General features: G+C 54.6%; 2 protein-coding genes and 1 long non-coding RNA gene across 6 annotated transcripts in view; 1 reads left to right on the forward strand and 2 right to left on the reverse strand.

The window, feature by feature from the left end:
- Positions 1–3,094, reverse strand: part of NXN (nucleoredoxin) — a 51,726-nt gene extending 48,632 nt beyond the window's left edge. The window contains exon 1 of one of the 2 annotated variants that reach the window (XM_038165670.2): positions 2,687–3,094. In XM_038165670.2, the coding sequence (XP_038021598.1) occupies positions 2,687–3,004 (318 nt within the window). In that variant the 5' untranslated portion in view covers positions 3,005–3,094. The remainder of the gene's footprint in view (positions 1–2,686) is intronic. The other variant, XM_038165673.2, reaches the window with a different exon arrangement.
- A 5,028-nt stretch (positions 3,095–8,122) lies between these two features.
- On the forward strand, positions 8,123–18,072 carry LOC101804463 (multidrug and toxin extrusion protein 2). Its single transcript, XM_027472680.3, has 17 exons — positions 8,123–8,444; positions 9,929–10,030; positions 10,527–10,595; positions 11,002–11,150; positions 11,561–11,603; positions 12,334–12,378; positions 12,780–12,877; positions 13,112–13,209; positions 13,528–13,641; positions 13,863–13,930; positions 14,406–14,514; positions 14,906–14,981; positions 15,313–15,382; positions 16,022–16,154; positions 16,519–16,613; positions 16,852–16,933; positions 17,261–18,072. Exons 1-17 carry the CDS (start codon positions 8,346–8,348, stop codon positions 17,497–17,499), a joined length of 1,689 nt encoding a protein of 562 aa, XP_027328481.3. The 5' UTR covers positions 8,123–8,345; the 3' UTR covers positions 17,500–18,072.
- LOC110353372 (uncharacterized) lies at positions 8,387–14,521 on the reverse strand. 3 transcript variants are annotated; one of them, XR_011804277.1, is made up of 3 exons: positions 14,381–14,521; positions 10,979–13,768; positions 8,387–10,887 (listed from the first exon to the last, which is right to left on the reverse strand). It is a non-coding gene; the product is annotated as an uncharacterized lncRNA (long non-coding RNA). The 3 variants fall into 3 exon arrangements; XR_011804276.1 differs by having other exon boundaries at positions 8,387–9,797; positions 9,840–13,768; XR_011804278.1 differs by having other exon boundaries at positions 8,391–10,053.
- Positions 18,073–18,411: the final 339 nt, after the last annotated feature.

The following is an 18,411-nucleotide window of genomic DNA, read 5'->3' on the forward strand; positions in this document are numbered from 1 at the left end:
TAAATATTTCAGTAGTCTGACAAGCAGGAAACTGTCAGAGCTGTATTATTCAGTAATTCTGAGCAACAAAACTGATGCTACAGCCAACACGGGACAGTAAGTCGTCTCCCCACAAAGCTTTCATAACCCCAGACCAACTATCGGCTGGCTGCTGGGACCTCCAGAGGTCTTCCAGCCACAGCCACAAACACAAAAGAGCCACGGCTTCACCCGGCCAAGCTCCAAGGACGATTCCCCACAGCCCCTCCGGGCCAAGGCTGTGAGCTCAGGGATGAATTTCAGTTCCCTGCCTGATTTTCCCACATCTCTGCCTCCCTTTTATCCCTGTTCTGTATCTACACGGCGCTTTTCTTCCAGTAAATCTGTGTAATTCTCTGGGGCTTGTCTCACATCGGGTTTAAGAATAGCTTTTAGAGCAAAAGAGCCATAACTCAAAAGGACTGTCTACATTTTCCTAATGCCTTTGTTTTTAAACAAATTAAGCCTGCAAGGTACCGAGCATATGCTAGACATCCCCAGCTCTTGCTGGCATGTAGTTAAAAAATAGAAAGTTTGTGCTTTTCTGGAGAGCCGGGTCATTAGCCCGCCTATTTAAAAAGCAGCCTATTATACAAGGAAACTTCTATCTGCCTGAACTACAGATTATAAATCTCCTGTTTAGAAATCTGATATCCCGACATAATTGCCCTTATAACTTACAAATAGGTTCTCTGTTATCCACAGATTAAGCTTCCTCCAAAGCCACATCACATCTGCTTAGTTTTGAAAATATACAGCACAAGCTTCAATTACTTTACACTCTGCACAAAAATAATCCTGAATTTAACTCAGGGTTTCTTGGAATAAGAATTTAAGACCCCATAATCTTTTTATTTCATGTTTTCTCGCAATCTAATAGATGGAAGTATTGGCCAGAACGTAAAATTAATGCCGCCTTCCACTCCAACCACTTCCCAACAATTTCATTATGTTCCAGGGGAATTTTTAAAGCAAATACGGCAAAGCAAAAAGCCCCAGCACCTAAACAACCTGAAACGTTCTGCAGGGAAATGGCCAGCTGCTAATTGGAACAACAATCCCTTCATGCCCCTGTAGCAAGAGGTTTGGGTTTTAAAGGCACTGATGTTAAAACCCAACTCCTCTGAGGGACAAAGCAACTCCCCTCGTTAAGCCAAGTGCCCACAGCGCCCGCTGAGAGCTGCCTTGGGTTCAAGGGGGGAAACTGGGGGGTCTTCAGCAGCAGCACCCAGGTGGGTCAAGCTGGACATGAGGAATTAGAGGTTTAGTGACAAAAATGACAGCAAACCAGCCAAAAATCACACCACCTATACTTCCCCAAAGAGGGGACATCCAACAGCGAGCCCAATGACAGAGAACGTTTCTGAAGATGACTTCACCGATGCGGACAGCGGAGGGCTCGGGGTCCTGGCCAGGAAGGAGAAGCCTCCTCCACCCCAGAAGAGCCCACATTTGAAAGGGTCACCCCCTGGGCTCTCGAAGCGTGGGATTGAAGCCCAGCTGCAGGAAAAGGGCTGGGGGCGAGCCCACCTCCTCCAGGGCTGAGCAAGCGCCCGCTTGGCCACCGCCAGCGGCTGACAAAGGGAGAGGACCCTGCTTGCCGCACCCGCGGCTTTCAAACAGCCCGCTGCGATTCCGCTCCAGAAAGATGTTTAGAAATGACACTGCGGGGCTCCATCTTCTTAATTATTGCTCAACAGCTTTCAGAGAAGATTACGTTTGTAAAGGCTTTTTTTTTTTTTTTTCCCCTTAAACTACCAACGCTGAGAACTTGCTGAATCTGAAAATCTGGTCTTTGCCCTCCCGTCCCTCACAGCCTTAGATCTCAGGGTTTTACAGAGCTCTTTTTGTCTGGTATTTCTCAGTGTTTCAGATGAAACCCTTCAGATTAAGGACTGTAACTTGTAGTATACCAAAAATACCAGCTGCTGAATAAATACCAAAAAAGAACAGCATCGATTCAGCCGGCTGCTTTGCCAGGAACTCCCAAACCGGCTCCAATCCTTTTTTCGATCACCAAATGTCCCCTTACAAGCTGAGGGAAACCACAGACCTGATCGATGCCGTCCCCAAATCCTCGCCAACATCCCGCAGATCCCCTGGGGATGCAGCCGGGTGCTCCCAGCCCCGAGCTGCTCCTCGGCCGGGCAGAGCCACCGCCAGCTCCGGCCGTAGCACCGAGTTTACGTCTCGAGGAGCAAATCGCAAGGAAGCCGGGAGGCTTACAGAAAACCCACTTTTATTTAAGAACTGGGTCCCACACCCAGCAGACGCCCCTTCCTCCGAGGGGCCAGCCAAGGCCGGGGCACAGCCAACACCCGCTGGCTGCCCTCGGCCCTGGGCTCGTTCCCTTTCCCTCACACCCAGGACTCAAGAAACCATCCTGGGCAGCTCCCCTAAATCCCCTTTCAACCTCAGCATCCCCCAGGAGCGTGGTGAAACCCAGCCCCACAACCCCACCACCCCTCTGCGTGCCCCCAGCCCTCTGCCCCAGCCGTGCCCAGAGCCCTGGGGGCGCACAGGAACTTTCTGGAAGGCTCCGAGCCCTCAGCCCCACAGCTCCTCGCTTCATCCCCAGCGGGACAAAGCCCGGCAGGACCCTCCCTATGGGGCCGCCCCCCCCCTACACACACACAAACCCCTCACCGCAGCCCCGTCGCGGTCTCACCTTGCGGTGCTTGTCGGCGAAGGGCAGCGCCAGCCAGGGCATTGCCCGCACCGCCTCCTGCCACTGCTGCTGCTCCTGCTCGGCCGACACGAAGACGATCTCGAGGCGCTGAGCTCCGGCCGCCGCCGCCTCCCCCCTGAAGCGCCCGTAGAAAGCGGCCAGGCTGGCGCCGAGCTGCGCGCAGGGGCCGCTCAGGCTGCAGCCGAAGTAGAGCCCCACCAGCGAGACCCCGCGGGCCGCCAGCGCCGCCACCGCCACCTCTTCTCCGTCAGCGGCCACCAGCACCTCGCCCAGCACCTCGGCCAGGCCGCCCGCCATCCCGCTCCCTCTTCAGCCTCCTTCTCCTCCCCCCCCCCCTGCAGCTCAGCCCCGGCCCCGCCGAGCCCCGCTCTGCGCCGCGCCCGGCCCGCCCGGGCCGCCAGGGGGCGCTGCCGGCACAAGCGCGGCCTCCGCCCGCCCCCGCCCGGCCCGGCCTCCCCGGGGCTCCGTGAGGGGAAACCCGAAGTGAGGGGGGGGGGGGGGTTAATGGATGGGCGCTGGGTTCCCTCACGGGGTCTGGTGTCTTGAAAAGTGGTTTTGTTCCGGCCTCGTTAGGCTCTCGGCTGTCCCCCCTCGGGTCGCAGCCCGAGGTGGGAAGCGCTCTTTGTTCGCCAAACGGCGAACCCCAAAAGCCGAAGCGTCGAGGTGAGGAAATGTGGCTGCCTCGAAGCACGGCGGCTGGCTGCCTTGTGATGCGGGGAGGAAATAAAGTGTACACAGGGACATGCAAAGCAGCTTTGAAATGTATCCCCTCTCATAACCAGGGCCTGCAACCTGCGAGCACGCAGGGCAGCGAGGTCCCCAGCCACCCTACACCAATGTCACTGCCCCAAGCCCGAGCCACCCACTTTCCAGCGACCACCCCACAAGACCACAGCCAGCACTGGGTGCCTGAATCCAAGACTTCAGCTTCAGAACCCCCCCACACACACGTCTCTAAAGGCACAGAGCTCCTCTGGTGCCACACGAGCACACTTTGGTGAGGGAAGCGTGCCCGTGCTCCCTGCTCCCTGAGCGCCTTCCTAGGAGAGCCCCAAAGCAGCAGCCCCACATCTTGCTGGCTACTGTAAGAGACGCTTATCTTTACAACATTTCCTTACTTGGCTTTTCACTTGGCTTCTTGTTATTGCTGCTTTCAATTGTATTTAAAATTGTTGTATAGCATCCAGAGCCATTAGGGGATGCTTTATAAATACAATTAATTATCGTTATTATTATTAGAGCATTACAATCTCTCTTTTCCTTTGCCAAGACCTGCTCCCTAGAGGTGGTTCAAAGCAAGAGGAGTTTTGTCTTGTTTTTATTTGTCCTGCCTTATCTGCTTTAATTAAGCATTTGGGCTCGTTAGGGCAGGGAATCTGTTTTTTAAGTCGGTGGCCCTGAGCTCAACAAACCTATGTGCAATATAAATATTCTGCTGTAAAAAATGATATTTATAGCTGCAGTCAACTGAAAATGACCTCTTTTTTAATGAACCAAGCAGAAATAAGATGCCCTGAAACAGAGAACAAGTAAAAAGTGAGGACCAGCTGGACCTGTCCAAGCAGCATCCCCAAGGCGAGGCTGCCCAAAAGGGGGTGAACCCATACAAATTCTGGCAAGTCCCGCTGTGAGTGGCCATCAGCTCACGTGCAGACCCCGCAGCATCACCCTGAGGGGCCAGAATTAAAGAGGCACAAGGACAGCGAGGGGCTTTCACCCAACAGTTTCTTGTCTACAAAAAGCTGTTGCCAATCTGCTTTTTTCTACTGCTTTTGAAACTGCACTGCCCGAGTATTGTATTTTTCTCTAAAGTATTTGGCAAATATTTTGCCAAAGTATCTGGCAAACAACATTTGGCAAATACTTCCACTGGCCTTGCAGTTGGTTTCCCCACAATCGCTGTTTATCGGGGTCTTTTCCACAAGAAAGGAAACCCCGAACAATTGGTCTGAAGGAGGGCGAAACCGACGGGTCCCGCGGTGTCAAACAAACGAGAGAAACACTGAAAAAAAAGAGTTTCATCCCCGGCTCCCTCCTGCTCTGCGTGGAAGCGAGGAAAGCTCGGCGTGCTGGAGGTTCCCGAGCCTCAAGTGCCACCTACCGGCAGCGGGGCTCGGGCTCCTGCTGCCGGTGCCCGGTCCCCGGTGTCCCGGTGGGGCAGGAGGGATGCAGGGTGGGCTGCGGGAGCTGCAAACCGAGCTCAGCTCACGCTTCCTGTCTCAATCGGAGAAGCTCTTCACGCTTCGTGGCTTCTGCCCCAAGTCGGTGATGTGAGGGTGTGGTGGTAGGTGCTCATCAGCCCGAGAAAATTAAGCCCGTGGCATTAAAAAAAATAAAAAAAAAAAGGTAGGCTCAGGGTGGTTTCTTAAGCAGTAGAAGCCTGATTAACATAAAGCCATAGGTTAAAGAAGCCACCAAAGAAAACTGCTAGCCACCAGCAGCCTGGTTATCGTGGGAAGGGCTCCAGTAGGGTTCCCAGCACACGGGTGGCAGCAGCAGGCAGCGGTGCCAAGGCAGGAGGACTTGTGGGTGCCAGCGGGGCTCTGGATTTCTCATTGCTTTTGTGAAACTGGCAACTGCCTTTTGGAGACATTCCATCCATTGTGAACAGCAGCTTCCAGCCTCTCTGTAACCCTTCTTACAGAGGCGTGCCTGTGCTGGCCATATGGGACAACAGGGTGAGCAGTTCTTTTATGTGACCCCAGAAATACAACCTGCCCGATACCCTCTTGAACATGATGAGAAGGCTGACTGCAACAGGGATTGGGTGAGCATCCTGAGCTGCAACAGGCTGTTCCTGCCATCTCCCATCTCTTCTACTCCTTCAATCCTCTTTCTTACTACTATTTCTCCCCTCTGAGATCAGAGGACACAGCTCCAGGGCACAGCTCTGATCATGTGGTCGCAAGGTATGGCACTTAAAAACTAAAGGCTCTTTAGTTTTTAATTTAGTTGTATTCTGAACTCCAAATGACACGGGGAGGAGTGGATTTTCCATGGTATCTGGACATTAGCCAGTAGCCAAGTCTCTTAAAAGAAAAGGGGCTCTTCAAACAGTTGAGCATTTGACACAAATCCATTGTGTTCTGACATTTTTCTTAGTTGGTAGCTCTTAATCTTAATGGCTCCAGACACGGTACATTTGTGAGGTTTATTTTAGTAATGTGATGTTGGCTGTATTTCAAACTATGGACATATCCATCTAGAGAAACCCCTGGGTAGCCATCCTGCTGGAAATCTGCAGAGAAAGGGCCTGATTCTGCCCTCCTGATGCTGCGTGCAATTGCAAACCTTCTCCCTTCAGCTGCTTTCTTCTGGATTTACACCAGCATTGCTGGGAACGGCATGGGGGCCCAGCTGTTGAAACCAGCTCCAACAGGGCAGGCCATCTGTGTGCTCCAGATGGTTCGTAGCCAGTCACACATTAACTCCTTTAAACAGGTCTGTGCTGAGGTACTGGGCTTCCTCAGCACGGCTTCACGTTGACTGGAGGTCTACACTGGCCGAGTTCAATGATGTTACGCTCGAAGGAATTTGACCCTTCAAATTCTTCCAGCCGATGTTGCAACAGCGTTAACATCCGGATTGCTGGGGGTGGCTGGGTTCAAGGCCAGCCCTACCTTTGACCCTCCCCATCCCTGGGGCTCTGGCAGAAGAGCCCTGCTGAACCTTGTGGGGCAGCTGGCAATGTCCTTGTGCCCACGATGGAAAGGGAAGGAGCAAATGTGGCAGCACGAGGTTGAGCTTGCACAGCACCTCGTCCCCTCCCAGGCAGTGTGCTGCCTGTCCTGCCGGCAGCGGGACAGTGTGGTCCCAGCCTGGAGATGTCCCAGACTCTGCTCGTCACACCCAGTCTGCTTCCGAGCAAGATCAGGGTCCACGTGTGACCATGAAAAAAGAACAACTCTTCTGAAAATAAATATTTTATTTCAAACAGCAGCAGCAAAACAAAAGAAGAGTGCGTGTGTGTGTATGTCTGCCTGTCCGTCCATCACAGCCCTTCCATGTGTGTTTGGCTCTTTAGGGACTAGCCCAGGACCTGGCTCCTGGGGCTGGAAGGTATTGTTTCCCCCCTAATCCTGAAGAGAAAGAGTTTTATTCCTTTCATAGTCCTTTTCCCCAGGTTTCTGCCTGGTTCTCTCCCTCCTCCTTGCCAGCCCTGGGTCTTGATCTCAGCAGGGTCACCAGCAAACTTCAAAGCGACTCACACTTGCGCTGTTTGTTGAGGACTGAATGGCACCATCTGAGCCTTATCTGTCCCCTCCTGCCTACCGGCACCGCAGGAACCCTCTAGCCATCAGGCAGCTGACTTACAACTGCCAGGCAGGATGCACCTCGTTCACTGCCAACAAATTCTGTTTCTTCATAGCTGCCAAAAAAAAAAGTGCTGCCTCGCAGGCAGCACAGACTCCCGCACGAGCACCGAGTGATGTGAACACTGCCTAAGGAAGAGGAAACTGTCCCAGAGTTAAAATAAACTCGGGAACTTCACACTGAGCTTTACATTGTTCTCTCCTCATTTGTGAAAAGGTTTTGTTGATCGGTGAATGAAAACCTCTGCACTGAAACATGCGTTTCTTAAAGAAATGAATTCAGGTGAGTTTTGCAAGGTGATGTTTCCCCAAAAGTCAGGAGGAGCAGGAGGACCAGACCACAACACCCTGTTGTCCTGCAGTGCCTGGATCTCAACATGGCACATCAAATCCCTGAGGCTGTGACTCACCACCGCTACTGCCCAGCTTTCCATGATGTCACGTTACAGCCGAAGCAGCAAGGGGGGTAAGTGACACATTAACGAGGTTTTACATTTCTGCTTGGTGGCATCACACCTGTAGGGCACTGAGAAAGTGTTTAAGCAGCCCTAAAAGCAAGCCTCACTTTCCACTGTAAAATTCCACACATCGGAAACAGATTTTGTTACAGCTCCTTGGTTATGGGCACCTGCCTGGAGGTAAAATCTCACCTAACAGCCCCGATCCCACCCAGAGCAGGGCCCCTTTTCTCACCAGGTGCCGGGCAAACACAGCCACGATCCCAAAGGCCCCACCTTTGAACATTTCCACCCCTGCAGCACTGCTGAGGTGTTTCAGCCTGTCTGGCGGACGGGGAATCCCTTTTTGGGGGGCGATTCCCCAGGTGCCCAGGCTGGCTGGTGAGGTGTCCCTGGGATGGGACAGAGGCAGAGGGGCCATCCCTGGAGGACGCGCTGAGCAATCCCTGCCTTGGCTGAGCAAACCTTGTTGGGGGGCTCTCTGCAGACCCACATCCCTCACAGTGTGTGTGACCTCGGGACATTTTTATAAGGCTCCAGCCCTACCCCTGAGCAGGGGGGGCGCAGCCCATGCGTGTCCCCACCCCACAGACGCTGCCTCACAAACCCTCAGCCCCCAACCTGAGGGGGGCTCCTCAGCCTCCCCCAAACCCCGTTGCCGGGCTGCGCCCAACGGCCTCCGCCTGTGGAATCCCCTCAGGGCCCCAGCCCCAGCCTCAGCCCCGGCCCCTTCCAGGCCGAGCCGAGCCGGCCCGCACCGCCCCCAGCCGGCACCCCAGGGCCCCGGGGGCGGGGAGGCGGCCCGGGCCGTGCCCATAAGGCGGCACCGGAGGCTGGAGGGGGGGCTGGAGCTCGGCGGCTGGGCCCATGGCGACGGCAGCGGGGTGGCTGCGGGGAGCCAGGCGCCTCCTCCCCGTGGGTGTCCGGCGGGAGAGCCGGGAGCTGGCCCGGCTGGCGGGGCCGGTGGTGAGAGACGGGGCCTGAGGGGACCGGGGAGGAGGGGGGGGGAGATGGAGAGGAACCGGGCGGGTAACGGCGGCGCTGAGGGGAGCGGAGCGAGGCAGGCTCCGGAGGCGGCGTTTTCACCTCGCCTCCCTCATCCTGGCTCAGCTCCGAGCTCTGCAGAAGCGGCTGTGTGCTGCTCTGCACCCGGCAGGCTGGGATTAAAGCGTTAAATCGCCACTGTTTAGCCCTTCGCTGGCACCCGGCTGCTTGCTCGTCCCACAGAGCCAGCGCTGGTTCTGGCAGCCCCTTCCCAGCATCTCCCTGCCGGGTGCTGGTGGCTCAGCCCTCACTCAGCAGGGTCCTCATCCGAGGGCAGGAGCAGCCCCCGGCCTGAAGCCCTGGGACACAAAGCCTTGAGGCTCAAATCTTCTGCTCCGCGTGGTGGTTAAGGACCAGCTGCAGGACAGCGCTGAGATGCCCTCGGTGACATCTCCCAGGGACCTGGTGTGACGGGGCCGCAGAGGAAGTAACGACTGGTTTCTGTTCCTGGAGCAGAACGCGTCAGCCCCAAGTCCCGTGCCCCCAAGTGCTTCTACCTTTGGCACAGTGCTGCTCTGTGGGTGTCGGTAACCTCAAAACCAAACCTACAGCTGCCTTCCAGGTGTAGGACGTGGTAGTTCACGCTCGTTTCGTGTCAAACCCCGTGCTGGAGCAATCGTGGTTGTGCAGACCTCTCCTGTGGGGATTACTCACTGCTGAGACGTGTCGGGGCCTGAGAGCATCCGTAGGCAGCAGCGGGAGGTCGGGGCGGGAGAAGGTTTTGTTGGGTTCTTCCTCAGACCCTGCAGGAGCTGATTCTCCAGCGGCCTGGGCTTGGGAAAGAAGCGAGAGCAGCCCCATGGTCCCCAGCCATGTCCACATGTCAGTGGGGCTCTAGCTCTTCACATCCAGTCCAGGCTGTGCTGCAGCTCTGTGCCTCACACGCTGGAGCGGGGCTGTCCTCATGCCAAGGGAAAATGAGGTGGTGAGCACAGTCTCTGTGACAGCATCGCCAAGCCTTGCTGTAGCCCCTGGCAAGGAATGAGCAGGCTGGACTTAGCATCTCTGCAGGAGGAGAGGACGGTGTGGTTTGGTGTGGTTTGTGGAGCTGAGCTTTACCCAGATGCATAGAAGCATTGGGATTTTTTATTTTCTCTCTCTACTCGGTTTTCATGATGGAAAAGAGGCTTTCTAGGGGAGCCATTAAGCCCCAGCTAAACAAAGACATCTGGCAGATTGACTCTGCAACACCAAAATACCATCAGAGGCAGCAGCCGGTGTTGAAAGACAAAGCCACTGAGAGCCTGTGGGAGGCTTACAGCTGCTGGTCCAAACCTGACCAGTCATGGTCCAAACCTGACCAGTCATGGTCCAAACCTGACCAGTCATGGTCCAGCTGCAGGGGAGGGATGGTGCTCATCAGGTCTGGTTGGGTGCTCCCCTCACCATTCCTCTTCCCCCCCTAGTTTGTAGCCCAGCTGCTGGGGTTCCTGATCAACGTGGTCAGCTCCATATTCTGTGGCCATCTGGGAAAAGCCAAGCTGGACGCCGTGACACTGGCTGTATCTGTATGTATTACTCTGCTTCTCCTCTGATTTAAAGCATGTAAATAGAGACATCAAAAAAGAAGCCTTGTAGGAATGTTTATCTGATGACCCTGTGTATCAGCACAGCCTGATGCAATGCAAATATTGCATCCACCAAATTGTTCCTTCCTTTGCCCTGAACAGAGGCAGGGGATGAGAGCTGAGCAGTAATGACTGTGCTGGTGCAAGGCCAGCAGCTGGTCAGGGAGCTGGAGCTGCCAGACCTAGGCGTGTGTGTGCTGAGGAGCAGCACTGTTTGTAGTCCTTTAGATACTCATCCCTCGGTAGAGATTCCTTTTCACATCAGAACAGGGAAGAGACTATTTAGGTAACATGAATGAGTTATTTTGAGAAACAGAGAAAGACTGGAAACTTCCCAAAAACCCATAGCTGAACTGTCTCTCCACCCAGCTGGGAGGGACACAGTGCTTAGGGCCAGGTCTTCCCTTGCAACCCAAGTCACTTGTGTCTGCTCTAGGTCATCAATGTGACAGGCATCTCCATTGGCTCTGGTTTGGCCTCAGCATGTGACACACTGATGTCCCAGGTAAGGTGCAGCTCCCCCCCTTTGTACCTGGTGGGGTTGGGTTGGCAATGTCTCACCTCCTACACAGCGTGGTCTGGGCACAAAGGGTGGGAGGGTGGCAGCTTCCAGCCAGCCAGGGGCTATGTGCAGTGTCTGGAGCCTGCTCCTTCTGCATGGGGCAGGAGACGGGTACAGGCAAGGGATGGAGCTGAGACAGGCTCCCTGAGGAGCACTGGGTCATGCTTGGGTAGCAAAGGGGGGTGCAATCCATCTGAGAAACAGCTAAACCCAACCAGCTTGGTGCTAACCACTCCTGAGAGCAGGGGGGAAAGGTATTTAATCAGTCCATTGTTGTTGCAGTCTTGAGCACTTGCCCAGATCCTTTGGTTCCCCATATCTCTCACCTTGCTGCTTTGTCCTCATGCAGACATATGGTGGCAAGAACCTGAAGCAGGTGGGCACCATCCTGCAGCGAGGGATCCTCATCCTGCTGCTGTTCTGCTTCCCTTGCTGGGCACTCTTCATCAACACCGAGCGGCTCCTCCTGCTCATCCAGCAGGACCCCGAGGTCTCCAGGTCAGGGGTGAGATTGAATCTGATCCCCCTCTGGTCAGCAGCGTGACAGGTCTCAGCCCTCCAAGCCCTGAAGCCCCTGGGTCAGAACAGGGTGTCATCTGGGACCTTGCTTGCTAGCAGAGCCAACAGAAACCCCCATTAACAGGTTAAAGAGTCCCTGAAGCTTCCCTGGGATTTGAGGCCTCTGTGTCCTCTGCATCTGGAGGACTGCAGGGAGTGCCCATCACCTCTCAGCTTGCTACCAGTGGCAGTGGCTGGTGTATCTCCTCTCCTCCAGACCTCCTGGGCTGGGTATTTGGCTGTGGCAGGGTAGTCTTGAAGTCAAGAATCCATGGAGCTCAAATGCAATGCTGCTTAGTTTGGCTCTTGCTTTCCTGTATCCTTAACTGAGTAAACATCTCTCTTTCCAGGTTAACTCAGGTCTACGTGATGATCTTTATTCCAGCTCTTCCTGTAAGTTGCTGCTAAAGCTGTTAGAAGCTCTGTCTCCCTTGGTAACATGGGGAAAGGAGGAAGGGTCCTTGCACTGTGGGTCACAGGGCAGCACGATTTCAGGTTTTACAATGTGCACCTTGATCTTAGGCATTAATGGACGTGCACTGACCAGTGGCTGCTGGACCAACAAACATGCAGCCGTTCATCTTAGTGTGCAGAGGCTTTTACTACAGGCCACGTCTCTGCCCAACAAGTAACAAGCTCTGGACATTGGAACCAGGGGCTGCAGGGCTCACTCAGCTCTGTGATAAAGGCTGCAGCTCGCTGTTAGCACATGCAGCCACTGGGCTCTTTGCTGCTTACTCCCTCTAGAGAGGCTCCTCTAAGTTGGAGCAGTACTCCTGGAGAATAAGTGCCTGTAGGTTAATGCTTTCTGCCAAGGTTTCCAGGTTCTGCTGTCCCATGCTGATAAGGAAGCAAGGGAGATCTCCCACTGGGAGACTGATCTCTGCCTAGCAGGAACGGGAGGTGCCTGTTGTTACTTTTGGCTTGGGCTGAATCCAGTCCCAACAGACACCAAACGTAACACAGAGCAGAGGCGCAGGGTGTCAGGCATCGTGCTGGGCTGTGGCACCCTGCCAGGGCTGTGCAAGAGTCCTGGGAAGGACCTAGCTGCAGGTGTTAAACTGTAGCTGGCTACTGAACCATGGTACTGCACTGCTGATGAAATGAATCCTGACTTTTACAGGCGGCGTTTCTGTACCAGCTGCAGACAAGATATTTACTAAGTCAGGTATTGTGTAACTAACTGGGCTCTGGGCCACGGGTTAAAGGTATTCCTAGCAATATGGATAAGATTAGGGATCTAAATTCTTCCCATCGTGGTGAGAGCTGGGCTGAGGAATGTGTGATCCACAGCCTCCAGCTGGCCCTGCAGGACAGGGAGAGCTCATGGGGAACCACCCTTGGGTTGCTCCATTCCCCCACTGCTAACTCCCAGCTCTGCTCCAGCTCTTGAGCTGCCTTCTGTGTGTCTGACACAGTCCAGCCTTACCTGAAATGAAAGCTACCTTCTTGGCTTTCTCCTTGGGCCCTGCTGAAGGTCTCCCTAGCGTTCACTGGGTGGTGGCTGCAGGTTTGGGGGCTTGGACTGTGCTGGGGAAGCAAACTCCAAAATCTCTCCTTGGCTTCCAGGCGATCATTTTACCTCAGGTGGTGACAGGAATTGCAGCCAACATCCTCAATGTGGCCATGAACGCCTTCTTCCTGTATGCACTGAAGCTGGGCATAGTGTAAGTGTGAGCAGAGGTGGTGACAGCCCCTCCCGGGGTGCAGGGGTGTGCTCAGGGCTGTAGGGGTTTGTTTTGAGTGCCCAGTTCTGTAGCACTCTGCCCCCAGCTAACCAGCTTGGAAAGATAAGGCTGGGGGTGATTTGCTTGAGACTTACGTGGGTGGCACCAGGTCCCCTGCTGGAGCTGAGGAGTGGGTGAGGGTGGTGTTTGTAATCTGCCTGTTTCTCTCCTCAGGGGCTCGGCCTGGGCCAACACTGTTTCTCAGTACACCCAGGCCATTCTCCTCTTCCTTTATGTGCGGTGGAAGAAGATCCATGTGGAGACCTGGGGAGGTACTGTTTGTGGGTTGGCCCTTCAAAATACCAGTGTCTGGCCCTGGGGATTTGGCACAGTCACCAGCACCTGAGGTGTAGGTCCAACAAAGGAATTACCATCCCCTCACCGTGAGGCGAGGCTGTAGACATGATCCCACGGCCTTTCTGGGGACCCGGGTTAATTCTTGATCACCCTACCTCAGGGATGCACGGCAGTACAGCAAGACTGAGCTGATGTGCTGGGAGCCATGGCTGGGATGCTGTCCTGCAGCGTCCAGAAAAGTGTGTGGCTCCCTTTGGGGAATGCACTCATGCTGCTTCACTCCTACCTTGCAGGTTGGACCAGGGACTGCCTCCTGGACTGGGGCTCCTTCATCCAGCTGGCGGTGCCCAGCATGCTCATGATGTGCATTGAGTGGTGGACCTTTGAGATCGGGAGCTTCTTGGCAGGTGAGTCCCAATCCTTGTCGTTTGGTGCAGCCATGCCTGCTCTGGTGGCCACCTCTTGAGTGTGTCCCTCAGCATCTCCTGCCAGCAGCGTCCTTGTCTCCAGGGCTGATTCTGTAGGATGCTGCATCTGTGAGATGGGAACCATGTAGTCACTGCCTCCTTGTCAGTTAAGGAGGAGTTGTAACTCTGACCTAATGAAGGACGTGCTGAATCTTTTCCAGGACTGCTCAGTGTGGTGGAGCTGGGCGCGCAGTCGGTTATCTATGAGCTCTCCTCTGCAGCTTACATGGTAAGGGCTGGGTGCGTTAAACTGGGATCAGCCTGGGAGGATCCCCCAGACAATGGTGCTGCAGACCAAGGCTGGGGAGGGAAGCATGGCAGGAAGCAGGAGTCAGTACCAGGCAGGTGATAACTCTCAAGCCTACCGTGTAGCTGCCAACCAGGGCTGTGCTGGAGATGAAAAATCCCTTTACTGCATTTGCCAGTCTCTGCTCAGAGAATATCCAAAGTCTGCTCATATTGGCATCACTGTGATTGTGTGTGTGTGTGTGTGTGTGTGTGTGACTGCTTCACCAAAGTGGCTGGGTAGGGGGTCTGTTGCAATTCCAGTCTGCTCTGATGCTTCCCAAAAAACTCTGCACATTGGGCAGGGAGCAGTGTGGGGATGGGCGTTAGCACTTTGTCCCAGATTCCCTACTGGGAAGAAGAAAATTTGGTGCAGGCTTTAATTGCCACTCACCTCCTCTTTGTCTCCTGATATTCAGGTGCCTCTGGGCTTCAGCGTGGCTGCGAGTGTCAGAGTGGGCAATGCCTTGGGATCAGGGGATGTAATGCAAGCCAAGACCTCCTGCATCACTGCCCTGCTGTGCACAGGTCAGCCTAAGCCCCTGCAGAGGGGAATAAAAGACAGGTATCAGCACCGGGTTCAGTTCACCTCTCATGGGGCTGGGGATGCCCCACCAGCAACCCCAACCCACTTGTTTGGGCAGGGTGAGACCCTGGCTCTTCTGCTCTGTTAAGAACCTGGCGCAAAGGCTCCAATAGTGGAAAAAATGCAATTTAGTATTCTGTCTTCCACCTCCAGAAGGTGGATGGAGCATCTGGGCAGAAAATGGGGAAAACAGACTTGTCCTCTACTGCAGTGACAGCTGGAGGTCAGCCAAGCCCGGTTCCTATCACATGAAGCCCCCGAGGTCTGGGCCTGACCAGGAGCAGGACATGCTGCCTTTGAGGCAAGCTGTTTGATTATTTCTTTTCCTTGCAGAAGTTCTTGCTGTGGTGGTTGCAACATTACTGGGAACCCTAAAGGACGTGGTGGGCTACATCTTTACCAATGACAAGTGAGTTAACAGCTTTCTTTTGAGTATTGATAACTTTCCAGAGAATGCGATGTGCCCCAGAAGCAGCTCGGAGGGACCTGACGGATAGAGTTCATAAACCTCCATCTGGCAAATGTGTTCCCCAAAGGTTCCTCCCCACCACCAGGTGTCAGTGGGCAGCATGGATGCTGCTGAGGGTGGGACAATACCATACCCAAGCTGTGTGCACTCCCCACAAGTCTTGTGGGCTGGTAGCAGGCATCACAGCTGGCCAGGAGATGTGTCAGAACCAGAATGTCTTGAGACCAGACCGTGCTGCTTTCCCTGATCAGTACATACATCTTCTTCACAGGGAAATCGTTACCTTGGTGTCCAAAGTGATGATCATCTTTGCTCCGTTCCACTTGTTTGATGCAGCAGCAGTGAGTATTCCAGCACAGAGTGATCACTCTTTGTAGATTGGGGTGCAATGGAGACTGCAAAGCTGATTTCAGCTCTCTTGATCTGTTAAAGTGGTACAGAGAAGCAAACTGAAAAACTGTCACAGCAGCTACTTGCATTAGCTGTAGCATCTCAGTGTCCCTTGTGTTTGCAGATGCCCACTGGCATTGCTGCAGAACTGCCCAGTTCTTCCTCTTTTCCTCTCATCAAGGCTTCAGCTTTTTACTAGTTTTTCAGAGCAAAACAAGCAAACTTCTGACATCTCTGAAGATCCAGCTCTCACAGCACAGTGGCAGTCCTCATACAACTCATTAGACAGCAATGCCAGTCTGCTTTCTTTTGTCATGTCCCTGGGAGGGAGATGTAGGCAGTGTGGACAGCACGATGAAGTCTGCTGCTCGCCCCTCGGTGCCTGCAGATGGCTCCGTGCTCTGTGCCTGGCTCAGCAGCCGGGAGGAGAGGAAACTTGCACCATGCTGTCTGTGACCTGGTTTTGGTCCCTCTGGGCTCTGTGGGACGGTTCATGGGGCTCCCGTTTTTGCAGGGCTGTGCTAAAACCCCAGCTGCCCTGTGGTGGTACCAGCTATGACACGTGTTCACCCTCTGCCTCCTTTCCTTAGGCGACCTGCGGCGGTGTGCTGAGAGGCACAGGGAAGCAGAAGCTGGGTGCCATCGCCAATGCTGTTGGCTATTATGCCATCGGCATGCCCATCGGCATCTCGCTGATGTTTGCGGCTAAGATGGGGGTGTTAGGTAGGTGCATCCTGCATCTGGCAGCGGGAGCCTGGCCGGGTAGGAGCTGCTGGGCCAAACCCTGCACCCTGGGCAAAGGTTCAGCCCTGGGACTTAAGAGCCTCCCTCGGGTCGGTGGGTCAGTACACACTGACATGTTTTGCTGAGGCAGGCTCTGTGCTGTCTCTAGCAAATGGGGGGAAATCAGAGCTTGCTCCCAGCACGGGACCTGCCCAGGCAGTGCTCCTTCTCACCACCTCTCAGGGCAGCTCTGTTCTCCTGGGATGATGATCTCACCCCACTGAAATCCTAGAGCGTTTTAGCAGTGATCGGCAAAAGCTGGGTTTCCTCAAGCCCTTGCTAAAATACCTTTCCCTTCTTGCAGGGCTATGGGTGGGGATGATCGTTTGCATCTCCTTGCAATCCCTCTCCTTCTCAGCGTTCGTCATGCGCATGGATTGGAAGAAAGCTGCAGAAGAGGTGAGACTGGTGCTTTCCTGCAGCAACTCTTCAAAGGTGTTAGGCTGGCTCCTGCCCCAGTATGGTGCAGCTGTCTGGGGGGGAGCAAAGTGACACAGGATCTGTCACTGCTGTAGCACAGGAGTAGTTCACTGCTGAGCATGGTTTCTTTGGGAGGGTGGAGGAAGGAGGCTCAGGTTTGCTTGGCTGGGCAGCACATCTCTGCTCTGAGAACATCAACTCTCCAACATGTTTTTAGGCTCAGATCCGAGCTGGACTGAAGAAACAGCTAGAAGATGTGAACTCCAATGGCACAGCTGCTAACAAAACATCTGCTGTGGGTATGTAACCAGGCCTGACAACAGGGAGGGAGCCCCAGTTCTCCACCCATCCCTTCCTCTCCTTCAGGGTCATGCCAGTGGCGTCTCTCCTGTCAGCCCCTATGGCTGGAGAGAGCACAGTATCTGGCACTGGTCCCCATTACCTTTGTCACCACCCCGTCTGCTCTAGGGAAGAGCCAGAGCACACCTGTCCCTGTGCTGCTGCATGTCCCAGTGTCTGTGAGCCTTGAGGGAGGACTCTCAGGACTGTCACTGGTGCTTGCAGCTTCACACTGGGAGCTGATTTTGCAGCTTGGCTTCCCTGCCACACTTACCTCTCTTGCACAGATTACATCTCCGTGGACACAGACACTGTAGACACCGTGGTACTGCCTGACACCATGGTGGGAGGTGAGAGGCACCCCGACCATGAGCTCATCACACAAGAGGAACCTGCTGCGGTCATCCCTACTCCTCCTCCTGTGGCGTGGAGGGCCCTGATCATCCGTCGGGTGCTGGCTGCTGCTGCTGCCCTCGCTGTGCTGCTGGCGGGCGTGCTGGTGCGGCTCCTGACCACTAACAGCTAGAGGCAGCACCAGTGTGCCACGGAGAAACTGGCTGCGTGTGCAGGAGGGCAGGTGGGAATGTCCCAGGGGGACGGTGTGGGAAGGGATTCCCCCTCAGCACCTGGTTAGAGACACTTTGCTCCATGGCTGGTTAACTGAAACTGTCTTATGCTACATCCGTAGCTCTTAAAGGAGGGGAGTGTGCAGTGCCTGGGCTGGAGGTGCTTCAGAGCTGCTCCAGCACTGCCTAGGGGATGTCACTTGGAGGAGGCTGGCCAGGGATAGAGACAGGAACCTCGTGCTGCTTCCTCCTTGCTGGGAGCATTTGTCCTCGGCATTTACTAATGGCAGAGGCTTGTGCTGCCTGCACAGCACCGTCCCTCACCCACCAACCTGTGCCCGGATCTCGGTGCATCAGAGCCCAGTCTGTTGCTGCAGCAGTGCTGTGTAAGGCCAATTGTGGTGGAAAAGGGCTGACCTCTCTGCCAGGTCTCTGACTTTGCTCTACCGGGTATGTGACAGGCACAGGGCCTAAATCAGCTCCTTGCACTTTTGTAATGTGGGCTTTTAATATAATAAAGTTTTCTGAATAAATGTTTTGCTGTTAATGTGGTATGAACATGACCTGGGTGGGTCACTAGCACATCCAAGCTATCAGCACAGAGACACAGGTCGAGGTGGTACTGAATGACCAGTTTTCATGAGAACAGCCTTAAAAACACCCTCAAACTCCTGGTCCTGGGTGGTGAAGCTGACTCTGGCCACAGGGTCCTCATGCACTGCCAGCCCCGTGACGTTTACACCAAGTCCTATCCCACGTTCCTGCTCTTACCTGGAGCTGCATGGAGTAGCGATGCTGTGGGTTCTGCAGCACAGCCGGTGCTCAGAGATGAGTACCGCATCCCGTGGAGGATGGCATCACCCGTCGGGCTG

Source organism: Anas platyrhynchos, chromosome 20 (assembly GCF_047663525.1).
Source record: "Anas platyrhynchos isolate ZD024472 breed Pekin duck chromosome 20, IASCAAS_PekinDuck_T2T, whole genome shotgun sequence".
NCBI classification, from domain to species: Eukaryota; Metazoa; Chordata; class Aves; order Anseriformes; family Anatidae; genus Anas; species Anas platyrhynchos.

What these genes read in the sequence shown, in the direction of transcription:
- LOC101804463 (XM_027472680.3), top strand. Translation starts at nt 8,346, where the DNA reads ATGGCGACGGCAGCGGGGTGGCTGCGGGGAGCCAGGCGCCTCCTCCCC. An exon ending in CCATGTGGAGACCTGGGGAG is followed by an intron (nt 13,210 to 13,527) that starts GTACTGTTTGTG and finishes CCTACCTTGCAG; the next exon opens with GTTGGACCAGGGACTGCCTC. An exon ending in TAACAAAACATCTGCTGTGG is followed by an intron (nt 16,934 to 17,260) that starts GTATGTAACCAG and finishes TCTCTTGCACAG; the next exon opens with ATTACATCTCCGTGGACACA.